Source organism: Cyanistes caeruleus, chromosome Z (genome assembly GCF_971803275.1).
Source record: "Cyanistes caeruleus chromosome Z, bCyaCae1.hap1.1, whole genome shotgun sequence".
Lineage (NCBI taxonomy): Eukaryota > Metazoa > Chordata > Aves > Passeriformes > Paridae > Cyanistes > Cyanistes caeruleus.
The window spans coordinates 36,070,367-36,085,010 of NC_141732.1; the positions used below are offsets into that span (position 1 = coordinate 36,070,367).

General features: G+C 38.6%; 1 protein-coding gene across 1 annotated transcript in view; it reads right to left on the reverse strand.

Moving 5' to 3' along the window:
• PIGG (phosphatidylinositol glycan anchor biosynthesis class G (EMM blood group)) overlaps positions 1–14,644 on the reverse strand; it is an 84,970-nt gene that overhangs the window by 34,744 nt on the left and 35,582 nt on the right. Inside the window, exons 10-11 of the mRNA XM_023943779.2 lie at positions 13,264–13,455; positions 8,505–8,814 (exon numbers count right to left, since the gene is read on the reverse strand). Of these exons, the coding sequence (XP_023799547.2) occupies positions 8,505–8,814; positions 13,264–13,455 (502 nt within the window). The remainder of the gene's footprint in view (positions 1–8,504; positions 8,815–13,263; positions 13,456–14,644) is intronic.

Sequence of the window (14,644 nt, forward strand, 5' to 3'; positions counted from 1 at the left end):
ATCCTTCCTGCTCTTGTCTTGAGGGACTGAAAGACCTCTTTACACTGTTGAATCCACATGCACAGGTTGATCTTGAGCACCTTGGGGCAACTCCCCATGTCACTGTATGTGAGAAGAAGCAAGAATAAATGCAGCACTGCAGTGCATGTCACTGGTCCTGAAGAACCGGTGCAGGCAGAAAGATGAACTTCCCTATGGAAGATAGGGGAAGTAAGGAACCTGGAGGAAGGAACAGGTTCCCCTTCTCCTCAGCTCCCCAACTCCTTTCCACACAGGGCTCACTCAACCTGTCTTTGACTTTGCTTAAAGTGACACAGCTGTAGAACAAGGATGCATGTATTTGGATCCACATACAACTCCAATCACACTCTGAAGTGTCCAAACGTCTTACTACCCTGAATCCGCTGTGCCTCACAGAAACTACTGCCACTGTTACTATTAGAAGATCCCTGGTGAGTAGTAAGCATTTTTTTCTTCACATTAGGTATTTTTCTCCAAGACAAATTAATGTATTTACACTAAATTTTGTTAGCTATAAATTCTAATACTCCACACAATAGGTAACAGACAGTTCAGAGTGCCTCCTTTTATTTTAACTTATCACCCTAGTATTTCAGAAAAGGTTGCCCAGAAAGATTCTGCTGCCTCCAGGCAGACCTTGGAGCTTTGAAGACCCTTCACTGACTCGTTTGACCTCACAGGTGATGCTGATCTGAAAATGGGACTGAACTGTGAGCCTGCTGAAGTCTTTTCCAATGTAAATTATCCTACATTGCTTTGAAATCATAACAAAAAAAAAGTCCCTTTAAAATGCCACTCAGTCCATCTCTTTACCTAAAGGCGAGACAAATTAGGCATAAATGATTTTAAAAATGTACAAACCTATTCTGGTTTCCTCCAGTGATACAAACAACCAGAAACTGGAACTGTACGTTCTTTCTCCCATCCCACAGATATACTACTGCTCTAAGCATGTCAACAAAACCCCACAAGACTAATAAATAAATACATGGAATTTTTGTTCATTTATGAGCTTTCATGCAAAGAAACAAAAATATTTTTAGCAATATTTACTACAAAGTAAGTTTTTTAGGAGCTAGTTTATTAAAGAGAAACAACCAAGTTATTTATTTCTATTCTTACTGCGTTTTAAGGAAAAATAATAAAGATGAAGATACAACATATTTTTGGGAAATGACTGCAAAATTATGAGACATGGGCAACTCAGGGCTTAGGAGAAAACAATCAATTATTCAAGATCATTGAAAAATTTAACAAGATATTCTCAAGCTTGCAATAATATCCTGATAAGTAAGTAGTATTCTGACTAAATGTATTAATTTCATCTATTTTTGACAATACTGGAGTGTTTTAAACTTTGCTTTACCTCATCAATTCACACAAAGTGATAAATAAAGTGAAGACCTTAATTACTAAAAGAAGACTAGAAAACAAATTGGGTTTACGCAGCTCCACATAAATAACACAGCACTTTATCCAGACAATCTCTAAAAATCTCCAAGCATGAAGACTGCACAACCTGTATGAGCAACCTTTTCCTCTGCTTACTATTCACAAAAAACATGCTAAAATACTGGAAAAATGACATCACACATAGTCTTCCCATTTAATTTACAACTATTTAACAAATTTTCCTTTTAGATCCAAATTGCCAGAGAGCAGAAGGGGACAGCTGGTTCTGCAAAGGAAGGTAAGCTGGGAAATGGGTGTGAAAACAAGGCAGGTGAGAGCAGTAAGTCAGGACTCTTCAGTGGCACATCCAGGTCAGGGCTGGATCCAGAGACAGTGATCAGGGCTAGACGCAGTCCAGGGACTGCAAGTCTGTGGTGACAAGGCAAATCCAAGATTAGGCAAGAAAGCCCAACCACCAGGTCCAGGGCAGGATCAAGAAATTACAAGACAGGCACACATATAGCTACTTACACAGCTGGGATACAACAAAGGCAGTAAAGCATCAGATAAAAACAGAACCAGAATGGAAAGAAGGGGCAGGCCCCTTCCTCTGCTTTTCTCCCATCAGCTCCTCTGTCAATCAAGGACACGACCTTGAAGTCTGCTAACTAAACTGCTAACTGAGACAGGAGATGCACTCAGGGTTCTGACACAGAAGAAGTGTAGAATGCAAAACTAAGTGTAAGATCAAGGCATTTGTTTTCAATCCACCCATATTTTTTTTTTCCTACTGACATTCAAAATCAAAAAATTAGCTTCCACACCCAAGCACTTTTTTTAATCCCATGTGCACCAACGATAGCAACTGATTAATGAGAAGTAGTACCTGTTCCTGTCAGCTTAGCTTATACAGTACACATAAGATTTTCACAGATCTACTTACATAAAATCTTGAAGGACCCTACAATACTTTTTGAAAGAACAGTGCCTCATTCATTAAATATGCTACCCTGAAAAAGGCTATTTTTACTACGATATTCAAAAGGCCATCACTTACAATCCACACTCAGCAAGACAGAGTTACTGCTTTAGTCATTATGTACCATATTGTCTACCAAGACTTAATAAAAGCTCAGCAACATAGGCAAGTCTGATTTAGTTCATAATCACACCAAGACATGTGCAAAAAAGTAGTTCTCCAAACCTCTCTCCTATTTCCAGATGGATACATTCCATATTTCATTTATATTTCTCTTCTGCTGCCTCATTTAGCTAGGACAGTTTAAATTTAGTATCCAATGTGATCTACATCACCAAAAATTTCAGTGGTTTTCAATTTTTGTATTTCAAACCCTAAGCCTGCTGGTTTTTTTGTATGCTACATTAGATCTTTATGCCTGTCTGGAAATTAAAACCCTAGTATCACTCTGAACTCAGGCAGTTTCATAGTGACAGCTCTAGTGACCACAAAACTTAGAGAAACAAAGTCAAGGAAGACATTTAAATCTATGCCAGCAGTACACATCACACCCAATAATACAGTTGTGCTTCCTTCACATCTCTCCCCTAGAATTCTAGCACAGGTATTGCTTGCTCCTGAGGCAGTAAAAAAGTGACTGTTACCAAGAGCAAGTTGAACAGAGGTCAATAGTGAAAGTGACAATTTGAAGGATTCCTCCAGCAGAAACAGCCCAGCTGTACTTCTTTAATGTTTATTCAGTATCTAAGAACAAACCATACGTGCTCTGTCTGAAACACAACATGTCCTAAGTCAGTCAAAATGTAAGAACTCAGCACTGACGGTCACCAACAGGACAGGTAGTTGCTAAACCTGGGACAACTGAACTGTAATCAATAAGAACAGTGTCACTTCACTAGGAGGCACAGAAGTAAGGCGGGGATCTGACAGTTGTCAAGCAAAGACCTTCCTGCTTTTCCCAGAAGGTAAATATGAAAAAGATCAAATGGCTTATTCAAACAATTAAAATCAGTTACTAATCCAGTACGGGTACATCCAGACTTCCAACTTGCATCACTTCCTTAAGGAAGAGCTGGAAAATGTACACAACCATGCAGAATCGTCTACGGCTTCACCTGAGTCACCTGCCTATGGTACTCTCAAGATACATAAAGATGTAAAGCTTGAGTGCCTGTATTTGTCAAAGGATGTGTGAGTAAACAGGGAAAACTGCACTGTCTTTAGAAGAGACTGAAACACACCTGAAGGGGAGCAGTTACCTCCATGAGTTTGGGAGAGGGGTGTCCCAGGGCATGGGATAGATTTTTTTTTCCAAATCAGGTACACAAAATGGCATAAATACTGGTGAAAGTTCACCTGTTTTATATCTGATATGGATCTCGCATCTACAGCTCAGTGACTGACAATTAATTACCAATATATAGTTGTCAGTTAATTATGTGTCCATAATAAACCAAAGAAACATTTCAGTCCCGATTTTAAGCTATACAAACTGAGCACTTTTCACTTTGTGACAAGTCATTCACACTCTAGACAGAGCTCAAAGGAAATGAAAGGTGATATTTAAATACATTAAGAAAAAAAAAAGGTAATGAAGAATTCAGTTTTGTATGTTGCTAGCTTTTTGATTTTCCCAGATAATGCAGATCAGAATGCCACACTGAGAAAAACAACATAAAAGAGGCATGAAATTACATATAATTTCTGAAAGAAGATCCTTCCATTCTTGGAAATACGGACTCAGATTGGAAAAGCTATTCTCAGAATAAACTGAGAGAAATTTAAAAATTGAAGAGAGAGCATTTATTAGATTTTGAGGCACCTCTGTAGCCTCTCTAACTGACAACCTACCAGCTTGACCATTCTACTTCTCTATGCAAATATTCTGCATATCAAATAACTGCTTTCAATTGTGAAATGCAAAAAAAAAAAGTCACTCTTACCCTCATATGATTCAATTTCTTTCTTTCCATACCTTCAGAACAGTTTTTTCATCAGAGAATAAAAGGACATGCTAACATCTAAAGATGGGTATTTTGATTAAACTCTTAATATCCATCCTAAAAATGCATCTAGTATAAATGTACTTACAACATTTTTAAAAGAGAACCAAACACTTGTTCTCTAACGAGTGGGGAAGGACAGACTGCAAAAGAAAATTCCATCTGTCTTGACCCTTAAAAGCTCTTTTTTCACTAACAGAACTGATTTCTCTATTTCTGAAACATTTCTAAGATGTTCTGATAGAAAAACAAAAAGAGAAATAAAAAGAGACAATAGAGGAAATTCTTCCTGTTCTATTACAATTCATTTGTCATTTTAATCAGTCTTGGGCATCATGAATAGGCACACACATTCATTTTTGTGGCCAGACACACAAAAAAATCCCAGAAGACTGCAAGCATGTTCTTTTGAAATTTATATATTTTTAAAGGGTCCTGTGCTAAAACAACTTAATGCCTCAAAAATTTTGCTAAGCCATTGCTAATTCAAAATAATCTTTTCAAAGATGGAGCTTTGGAACATGTGATGGGATACAAAAAGGCAGCTTCATATCTGGGCCTGCTCTGTTTCATACAAAGCAGCATGGGAAACAATGTGGCGGAAAAAAGCTTTGTTCTAAACAGAAATTCTAACAGAAGTTTTGATAAGTAATTATCACCCAGATCAGATCATTTTCCAGATTTTACAAGTGATGGGAGATGCATAAAAACCCATCTAGAAATCTGGCTCATAACAAAGCAATGAAGACTTTCTCATTTATGAGATTTGGATGCTGTGACTCAGCAAGATGTCTATGTTAGAAATTCCCTTGTCAGAACTAATTTTTCAAATATCCTAAAGCTTGCTGCAAATCATACTGGAAGTTATTATTTGCAAAGGAAACACTTCTAGAAGAAATGTCAAAATTGCCAGCAAAGTGATGCGGCCGAGGCAGTTGCTCTGAAACTGCAAGATGTCCAAAAACACTATTTGCAGTCAAGTAAAATGGAGATCACTACTTCCAGTCTTCTAAAAATAAAAAAAAAAAAAATCTCAATGGCAAGGATTGTTGAAACTACAAAACATCATGAAAAAGAGCAGTCTTTCCCATAACACCAATTTAAGACCAGTAGAAAGCGGAAAGATACGTTACCTTTATGAAAGATAACAGATCCTGTTTTCTTCTATTGTCTTGCATAAATATATTTTTATCGGTTTAGAAAAAAAAACCTTTGACACAGCACAGTCAAATGGAAAGATGTGTCAAGCTCTTGATAGCTCTAACAGCTTATTTCTGGAAGATGTTTATAGCTGCTTCAAAGTTGATGTAAATTCTTCCACAAAATTGAGTCCCAAATTTTTGGCATCATTCAGAGCAAAAAAGACACAACATGTAACTGCCATATTACACTTCCAAAACAAAACTATTACTTTAAGAAGCTTTTTTCTTTCCCATCATGCTGTACTGGCTGAAGATGCATGAAGATATATTTATCTAAGGCACTTTTACCTCACATACACTTTTAAGCATCTCCTCAGGCAAACAAATGGATACAGTCCAGGCTAGAAAACTGGACACTATTGTGGACTGGACTCACAGGACTGTCAGCAGCAGCTTGAGGTCCACTAGTGATCAGGCACAAGGATTGACACTGAGGCTGATACTGTTTAACATCTTTACCAATGACCTTGGCAGTAGGACAGAGAGTTCCCTTAGGAAGTATGTACACAATACAAACTGGGAGAATGGTAGATTACAGCAGGTGGGTCTGGTGCCGTCAGAGGTGCTCCAACAGCCTGGAGGATTGAAATGACAAGAAATTCAGCAAGTGCACCAAAGGGAAATGTCAAATCCAGCACCTGCGGAGGAATAAACCCCTGACTTTAGTCACACTTGGAACTAACCATATAGAAAGCAGCCTGGAAGAGATCAGACAGCCATTGTCTTATTTGTGCAAAGACAGCAGCACCCAGGACTCCATTAAGGGAGAGCCTCACTAGCTGTCACTCTATTAGGAACGGCGAGAAGAGAGGCACAGACTCTCTATGGAGTCGATTAGGAGAAATTCTCCTAGTTTATTACTTCAGGTCTCTTTTATAGACTGATACACGGAAAGCACAGAAGGAAACTCTTATTGGTTAGCAAACTACTACATTACCATCATTGGTCAGTGGGGCACACACCCCCCAACCTTCTCCTGCAAAGAAAACAAGGGACAGAGAAACAACACCTGCAAGGCTGTTTTCTGTCTTTGAGGATTGTTTTAAATCCTCCCCATGAACTTCCCAGACCAGCTTCTCTGAGAAGAAGTTCTCAGAAGACTGAGAAGCTATATGGCCTGCAGTTTCACAAGCTCTGTTTCAGAGTTAGCATCCACAACTAGCTGTTCAAGGGATATCTCCATTCTCTCTAATAAGCAGTGGTGAGATCCACATCTGGGTGCCGGGGTCCAGTTCTCAAGACCACACTAAAGCCATGGGTGTGCCAGAAGAAGTCCACTGAGGCACCACAGATGATGGTGGGAACAAAGCACGTGTCATACAAGCAACTCCCTGGGTCTTTTTACTCTCAAGAGGAGAAAGCTCAGCAGGGATCCTAACAATGTGTGTAAGTACCTGATGAAGGGAAGTACAGAAAATGCAGCCAGACTGTGACTTTCTTGGTCACCCGATAGTGACTAGCAAAGGGATGAAAAGCAATACACAGAAACAGAAATACAAGAAGTTCTGATTAAAATCAGAAAAAGATTTTTTTACTAGTTAGGGTGGTCAAGCCCAGAGAGCTTGCAGAGTCTTCACCCTTTTGGGTATTTGAAATAGGGAATGGACACAGTTCAGACCAACCTGGTCTGCTGCTTCATGGGGTCAGGTTGAACTAAATGATCTCCAGAGGCATCTTCCAGCTTTAACTCACCTGTAATTTCATGGTTCTGCGAAATTCTCAGCCAAGTGTACCAAGAATTCAGCATCACTGAAAACATTTATAAACCGTTTGCTGCTTTATGAAAAAATCTGAACCATTCTTTATTAGTCTCTTTTCCACAACCAGAATTTTCTTGCCACCCTCCCCACCATTAAATTTCTGGCAGCTGTTTTTGTCTGGCACCTCAGTATAGAGATGGCTCTGTCTTCAACATTTTGCCAGTTGCACTAAGGGGTGCTCTCAGAAGGCTGTAATCAAAGCTGACTGCCTGAACAGTAACATTCAAAACATGCAAAAGCCACTCAACCAAGACATGATATGCCCTCTGAACAGGAAAAGTAGGTAGGAATGGATGAATCATGATGACCTTACCTGCATCAGCAATGCCCTATCTGGACATACACTACTCTCAATCAAGCCAACCCTCAATTTGCAGTTACAGTACCTTAAGCTTGACCAGAGTTTTAACACTCCCAGCCATGCCGCAGAGGTAAAGTCAGCAGAGGTCCCACATTGAAATTTTGTAAATCCCACCTCTTAAACTTGATTTCCAAGTTAACAAATGCCCTCTTTAGACAGCCTACTACACTAAGGTTGCAAAACTACTAGAAGTAAAAAAAAGATCCTCTCCAGCTTCAATGCAAAGAGAAGTTTTTGTGGAATTGCAACCTTATTTGCAATGCAGAGAACTAGGTTACCAAAGTTAGTAAGGCTCCTAAGGAAAGAAGGTATCAACTGACATAATAAAAAAGAAAATTAGTTCTAGTTCTCATAAGAGATATTACATGCCACAGCATTTTCCTTCAGTCTTAAACAGTATATATACCTATTGTAAGCCTCAAGAACCAGTGACAAAAGCTACCTGCCTTTTACTGGTATTAATCAACTCAGATGACATTTTAAAATTAATTATCACCTGAAAAGTACTTACAAGGCCCATTAATAGACCAAAATCATCCTGGTATAGATCTCTGATCCTTGAAATACTTTTGGAGATCTACACTGAGGATTAGACACTAAGGTATGCATCTGTCCCTGATTCTGAAAACAAAACATTAATAAAACATTTAGAAACTAAATCCTTCTGAGAACTCAGTGAACTCTTACACTGTAAGATTTAGTTAGCATTTTATTTACAATGAACAATATTTCTTTGAAAAACTATTCCCTCTCCCACCTCTGCAGTGGAGAGAGCATTCAGCTTACCTGAAAATAGAAGAAAGCTTGACCAAACCAGTAGTGCATGATAGTAATCTGTGCTGCATCAAATTTCAAAGGTATCCAAATATATTTTGTCATCATTGTCTGAATCAGCAGACAAAACACCAAGACTGGTAAATTGTGAGGTCTAAATAGAAGAGCTGCTAGTAGAACCAATCCGCTATATACTTCCCATAATCCTGTGCTCTTCGTGGTGGAGTCTGCAGAAATAACCTGTGACTTTAGTAAATCTTTAGTGCCAGTGAAGACTATGCCAAGAACAAAGACATAAACAAAACGGGCTTCAGTAATCCCCCTGAAGAGAAAATAAAATCAAAAAAAATTAATAAATAAATAAACCGAAAAGATTAGTTGCTTACTAATACCTACTTCAGAGCCTTTCAAGAGAGGTCAAGACCAACCAGTTCTGCCAAACAGGTTAAATCCTAGGCTAGTATTTTTCAAATCCCTAAAAAGTTCCATTACCAAAAAAATTTATGTTTTAAGTTGTAAGTGTAATTAGCACTTAGACTATCTTCAAACCACCTATAAATTCATTTGCTTCTTAATTTCCAGTGAAAGCCAGTTTCTGAAGGAAACACAGCATGTTGTCCAAAAATGCGAACAAGGACAAGGACCGGAAAGCCTAAAAACTGTGACCTGCTATTCTAGAAGTACAAGGTCTGAGAAACTAAGGCTGAAAGGGACTACAGCAAGTCATCTGGTCCAACCTTCCTGCTCAAGGTTCAAGCAGGGTCATGCTAGAGTCATTGCACAGGACTGTGTCTAGACAGTTCTTTAATATCTCCTATGAGGGAGAGTCAACAGCATCGCCATGCAACCTATTCCAGTGTCTGGTCACAGTAGGTGTTTCCTCATCCTCAAGTGTAACTTTCTGTGCATCAATTTCTGCCCATTGTCTCTTGCCCTGTTGCTTGGCACCACCAAGAGCCTGGATCCATCCTCTGACACTTTTCCTTCAGAGACTCTGCTGAGGCTGTCTCTCAGTCATTCTCTTCTCAAGGCTGAACAGGACCAGCTCCCTAAGCCTTTCTTCATAAAAGAGATGCTCCAGTCCACTAACCACTTTCAGAGTCCATCTCTCAACTCACTCTTGAATCTCCCATGTGTCTGTTGTCCTGAGGAACCCAGAACTGGACACAGTATTTCAGATATGCTTCATCAGGGCTGAGTAGAGGGGCAGGATCACCTCCCTTGAACTGCAGGCAACGCTCTTCCAATTTTCCAGAATCCCACTGGCCTTTTTGGCCCCCAGGACACACTGCTAGCTCCTGGACAGCTTGTTGACCAGGATACCCCAGGTCCTTCTCTGCAGAGCTGCTTTCCAGCAGGTCACCCCCAGTCCATTCTGAGGTCTGGGGTTGTTCCTCCCCAGGTGCAGGATCCTGCACTTGGTCTCTGCTAAATTTTGAACAGCTCTCTGCCCAATTCTCCAGCCTGTCGAGGTCATTCTGAAGGGCTGCCTAAGTGTCCACTCATCCAGTCCACACTTCTTGAGCTTGTTCATGAAGGCATTGTGAGAGACAGTGTTGAAATCCTTGCTGAAGTCGGGGTAAACAACATCCACTGTTCTCCCCTTGTTCATCCCTGTATTTGTTTCATTGCAGAAGGTAATTACAGGATGGTCAAGCATGATTTACCTTTGTTGAATCCATGCTGACTACGCCTAATCACCTTCTTGTCATCCATGTGGATAGAGACAAACCCATTCCAGAATGAGATGCTCTCCCATCACCTTTTCAGGGATGGAGGTGAGGCTGCCTTGCTGATAGTTTCCTCGATCTTCGTTCTTGCCCTTTTTGAAGACTGGGGTGGATGAAGACTGGGAAGACTGGAATTCTTCCAGTCCTCAGGCACCTCTCCTGATTGCCACAACCTTTCAAAGGTGATCATTAGAAGGCTCACTATGCCCATCAGCTCCCTCAGCACCTGTGGATGCTTTTCACCACGACCCATGAGTTTGTGGATGTCAGATTTGCCTACATGTTCTCTAATCAAACCTCCTTGAGAAAGTCTTTCTTTCAACATTCTTTCTGCTGGATCAGAGATCCCTAGCTGGTCTTGTCAGTGAAGACCAATACCAAGAAGACATTCAGTAATTCTGACTTCTCTGCATTCTGTTACATTTCTTCTTGCATGTACATAACCAAGAAAAAACCAAGAGAAAAAGGCGAAACCATAACACAACAGTAATGTGGTTTTCCTAAACCTGAATACAGTGCACTGTTCTGTCATTTACCTTTCAATGGTTCAAAGTTATACCTAACAGCCTGTGAAAAAGGGCTTTACTGTTTTATTCTCTTTAATAGCAACCCTTTGTAAAAAACCTATATTGCCCATTGGATTTTTCCTTTAGGGAAGAAAGAATAAAGTTCTCTAAACAATAAAGTTTAGAGAATTCCTGTGTTTCTGGCTAATGCAGAAATTCAGTGCCCCTTCTCAGCATCTCTGGTAAGTCTGATATAATTATTACTGTTATTATTACTATAATTATGTAAAAAATTACATACTTACTTTAGATGTAAAACTTTAGAAAATACATTGAGGTATTTGCCTATTCAATAAATTGAGTGAAAACTGGAATTAACCAGTTGATGGAGATTCAAACTAGAAAAAGTGCTCCTCAGCAAATGCACTACTATTATTTTGTTTGTTTTAGTATACTATATACTCATAATTTTCATTGCATAGGCTACATTTTTTTTTAAATAACTCGGAGGCAAAAAGAGCAAAAATTCTTCATCTTAGAGAGGAATACACTATGCATGAAAATTGCAGTGGCTGCCTACAACGTTTTCTCATATTACACAAAATTACCTCTGCCTTGCACCTGGATCTGGAGCTATTCCACAAATCATGAGTACACTAAAGATACCTCTAGACACATTTATTTATGTTTGCATTTTAAACAGTATTTTATCATATAAATCACATCAACCATCCAATTAATATAAGCAAGTATCACTGTGACAACATGTCACCTATCATCTGAAGGTGAGACAATCTATTAAGATTTGTCTACCATCTCTTTTGACATGCTGTACTGGGAGCCTTGCTGAAGGTAATGTTTGATGAGTCAGTGACCATGCCTTTCTACTGGGCCTTGTACTTTTCTCCTGAGAAGCCCACATGTTAGCACATGGATAGCCAGGGACCATGCTGGAAGCCCTAAGCCAGCCTGGTAGGTAGGTATCGTGATAGAGACAATGTTCTGATCTGGCAGGCATAGACTCAAGCTCATTTTGGATTGTTTGCTGGTTTGTTTTTATGCAAAAGTGAAAGGCAGCATGGTATGTGAGGGAGGCAGAACTTCTCTTCAGATAGGAACCATGTGCCACAATGTGCTACGGGAATGTTCACTTGGGGTTTATATAAAGCTCTGGCATAATTTAAGTAAATCACTGTGTTCACTATTTATTTAATAACAGAAATAATACAAAAGGCTTTGTATTTTGTAATAATTGAGATTCATATGCTGACTATAGAATTAACAAGTTTCAAGTAAATGTTTGACTTCAATACTTAAGTACTGCACTTATTTCTCTAACCACATTTTATTTATGGCTCAGTTGCTGTATTTAATGTTCTGTCCCATGCTGCAAGGATAGTATTATTCTCCAAGGCTTTCTTTCACTGAAAAAAGACACAAAGCAAAAATAGACATCACACTCAAAAATCAGGCATGTTTCAAGCATAGAGCCAAATTCTGCATAAGTAGAGATTATTATTTTCTCATGAAGCAGAACTAACACACAGTGTTAACACTAGTATGGAATTACAGTGATCTTCAATATTTGGAGAGATAGAATGTATGTAAATATATCCAGATACACATATAAACAAGTATTTCTAGTAAAATATGCCATGTTTGCAAACCTGATGTTCATTATTTCCTAAGATCTTAGGCTGAAGGGCTTTTTCCATCTCTACACATCTCGTGGCCCCTGACTAAGAAGCACCAACATCATTTATATTGATAAAAAATTCAAAATGAGTGCAAGAGGAAGTTCTCCATCTAGAAGACAATGGTTTCAATAGCTTCTCTTCCATAATCTCCTACTTCTCATCAAATGTTCCCACTGACTCTGGAAGTTTTCCACAACCCTCTGACATTTAGAGAACTTGAGACTGCAGCGCCAGACATAAGAAAACTGAAGTCACTTAGCTACATGCCAGAAGTAGTCATTGGTGAAAGAGTTAACTTCCTAACAGTTACTGACTAGTTCTTTAACAAACTTAACATCAGAAAAAAAAACCTTACTATGCAGTGCGCTGCACAGGTGAGACCTTGAGAAGAGCATGGTTCATCTTGAAAGCCCATGTTACAGAAATTCAACTGCAAAAGCAAGGTATGGAAAAGCAGCTCTCTGAACTACTAAGCACTTTTGAAACTAAGAAATAGCTAAATGAGCTTGGCTTATGAGCTGCTAGATGTGTTAAGTCCATCTGAAACAACAAGAGATGGTGCATTTAGAGTCTTTTGTAGCAAAAATACAGATTATAACTAGGTCTTCCTCATATTAATTCTTATCTGACTGGCTTCTCACCTGTCACAGTCAAAATAAACTTCATGTGGCTTAAAATTAAGCATGCATCACAAAAATTCAGTGCTGGTCACCTCAAACTACAATTCTATTTGTAAGAACATAATTCCAACCTAGAACATCCTGTCCACCTCATCCCCTGATAGCCAAAGGGTTCAATACCTTGCTAGAAACAGTTACTTATCTGTTGATGAACTTACTTTGAAATATCTTTGCCACCATGTTGCCATGGAAATATGACATTTCCAATAGCTGCCCGGTAACTGTAGACTCCCAGGAGCCCGAGTGCCATAGCAATTTTTGAAACCAGGGAGCATCTTCTTTGAACCAGAAAGAAGATCATAAGAAGGGAGACTGCAGCCAAGAAGGAGAGTTCAGATTTATGCTCAGAGCTGGGAAAGAAAATGAAACAAAAAATTCCTTTTAAAACAGTAATTAGTGCTAAACACATTTGATAGAGCCTTAACTACAGCACTATATTAAATAAACTGTATTAATTATTGCAGCACCAAATTAATCAGTGTAGTGCTATCTGTTACAAACTTTCCAAGAGGTACGGTAAAATATTCTAGTATTTTCAGAAAAGCAGTTTTATTAATGAGGTTTTCTATTCAAGCATGCACATTTGAAAGTGTAATTATTGTGTTCCACCATATGCTAGTTACTCTCTTAATTATATAAAAACTGAGCTGCATATTGCATAATAGAAAAGGTTCTACTGCTTTTATACTAGGGTTTTGTTATTTATACATTTTGAAAAAGTGTGTTTCCCTTATACTACAGCATTGTATTTTCTAACACTACACAAAAGATTTTTGCACTACAAGATTAAAACTTTCTTTTGAAATAACTACATATAGTAACATATAATAACTATATTTGTTTAATTTGACACATTATCTACCCTACTACCTACCTATTACCTATCCAAAATGAACAAAAACATAGTTTAAAACACACACACACAAACTCATTAGCACAATCTGATTCCCTTATGCAATTATAGCACCTTATATTGTGCCAATACATAGAAGAGGTAAGACATAAAATTTGCATCATTGGCAGAGAAGATCACAGATATAGCTTCTTTGTTTGCTCCCCTGCATCCTAAATAGGTAACATTCATTGCGGAATCAAGGGCATTTTATTGAGCTGTGTTATATACGCTGCCAATGTTATATACTTAAATCTTCAGTAGTACCAACTAGCGCCAAAAAATGTAATGGGGTAAGGCAAAGATCTACACCCATCCCTTAACACAGTTTCAGAAAGTCTGCTGTAGTCCAAGAATTGCCAACCCGTGCCTACTGAAAACATTCCCAGTATACCAAATAATATAAAACCACTAATTCTGTTAAATTTGCCTTCAGTTAAGAAGAGCATGTAGATTTTTAAAGCTAAGGGCTCCATCTTCTGTTTTCCACAACTCAAAATCCCATGATAAAAGATTACTAACTTCAGGAAAATAACAGTGTGCCTGGGCTGTTACTTGCATTGAATTCAATCACACTTACGAAATTCCAGTTTTATCTCTGACTTAATAAAAATTATTGTACTTCTAACAGGTTTACTTTCCTATTC